Raw genomic sequence first — 1,639 nt, 5'->3', positions numbered from 1 at the left:
ATTCCATCTATTTTCAGTTCTATAACGTTCCATCTATTTTCAGTTCCATAACATTCCATCTATTTTCAGTTCCATAACATTCCATCTATTTTCAGTTCCATAACATTCCATCTATTTTCAGTTCCATAACGTTCCATCTATTTTCAGTTCTATAACATTCCATCTATTTTCAGTTCCATAACATTCCATCTATTTTCAGTTCCATAATACTGAGTAAAACTACCTAAGAATTATAGGACAAGTATTAGAAAGATGCACCTGGTGATGAGAATCTTTATATTACACGATTATTGAAATTGTTTTGTTTTTGGAAGTTAAGCACAGAGCTACACAATGGGCTATTTGTGCTCTGCCCACCACGGGTATCGAAACCCGTTTCTAGCGTTGTAAGGAATTATTAAAATTAAATATTAAATATATTTCTAGTATACAAATAACTAGGTTACTGTAAACTAAGTACATTATTCGCTCATATTTTACAGGTTACGGATAAAAATGTCAGGTACCCTGTTCTACACACTCTGGGATACATCCTTATCTATACAAGCTCTTGCATCAATCCAATTATCTACGGTGTCACCAACAAGCAGTACAGAGAAGCATACAAGTCAGTGCTGTGTCGAACAAGGCCGAAACGAACGAGTGTATTGTATAATGTGTCTCCATCTAATGAGAACAGTAGTTCTCAAAGCCCTCCACATTCTAATATCTCTCAGTCTACAAAAGGGTCTGAAATAAATGAACAAGTGTGAAGTTTTTAATCAGAAGTAGTCTGACAAAAATACAACCGTATAGGTTTTAGGCAGTAAATTGTATTATTTTAAAGTTGGTGCTAAGTTATGAGATTACGTTAAATGTCCGCTAGATGAACTATTTCAATAATTCAAACTTCTATAATGTTATACAATTTCTTAAGTTTTCTTGGCTACATATTCAATTCTTTATATACGAAAATCTAAGTTAGAATTTTCTTAATATATTTAGCAACTTTTGTATTATTAGTCGCAACTTTGAGTGGATTCTTTTTCTGTTTTTGGTAATAGTATATTGATAAAACCAAACCTATTTCTTAGACCTTTGGAATTTTAAAGAGCGTCGACAATCTCATTTTGTGTGGATATCTAAGCATAATTTACATACGTTTTTCATTATTTTCAATCAGTGTGTCATTTCAAGGTTTTTCCAATAATGTATTTAGGTTTGAGACGTCTTTGACGTCTTATAAACTAAATGAACTGTATAAAAAGAAAGGATAAATAAACGTGTTTTTTTTAAGTTTTCAAATTTTATAGTAAGTACTGAAACTTTCCCAGTCATATTCTAATAAAAATAGCAGACTGCTTTTGTAAAAATACAATATTTTCTTATTGCTCCCCGGTGGCTCAGTGGTAAGTCTGAAGGCTTATAACACTAAAAATCGGGTTTGATATCTGTGGTAGACAGAACACAGACAACCTATTGTATCTTTCCGTTTAACGACAAACAAACTTTTCTCATTTTTCTGCTTCTGAACAAGCGAAATTACCAATATAAACGGATAATCTTTTTAAAAATAATTACAGAGATTAAAGCAAATTAACCACGTACCTTTTCGAGATGTGGTCATCATTGTGGTAGTTTTATGTTCTCGATAATTGAA

General features: G+C 31.7%; 1 protein-coding gene across 2 annotated transcripts in view; it reads left to right on the top strand.

Moving 5' to 3' along the window:
* The window catches only part of LOC106465228 (G-protein coupled receptor moody-like), an 8,430-nt gene extending 7,151 nt beyond the window's left edge, over positions 1-1,279 (top strand). For both annotated transcript variants that reach the window (XM_013925433.2, XM_013925434.2), the window contains exon 3: positions 483-1,279. In XM_013925433.2, the coding sequence (XP_013780887.1) occupies positions 483-752 (270 nt within the window). In that variant the 3' untranslated portion in view covers positions 753-1,279. The remainder of the gene's footprint in view (positions 1-482) is intronic.
* The last annotated feature ends 360 nt before the right edge of the window (positions 1,280-1,639 follow it).

Source organism: Limulus polyphemus, unplaced genomic scaffold (genome assembly GCF_000517525.1).
Source record: "Limulus polyphemus unplaced genomic scaffold, Limulus_polyphemus-2.1.2 Scaffold1876, whole genome shotgun sequence".
Taxonomy (NCBI): domain Eukaryota; kingdom Metazoa; phylum Arthropoda; class Merostomata; order Xiphosura; family Limulidae; genus Limulus; species Limulus polyphemus.
This window is presented reverse-complemented; position numbering and strand designations above follow the sequence as displayed.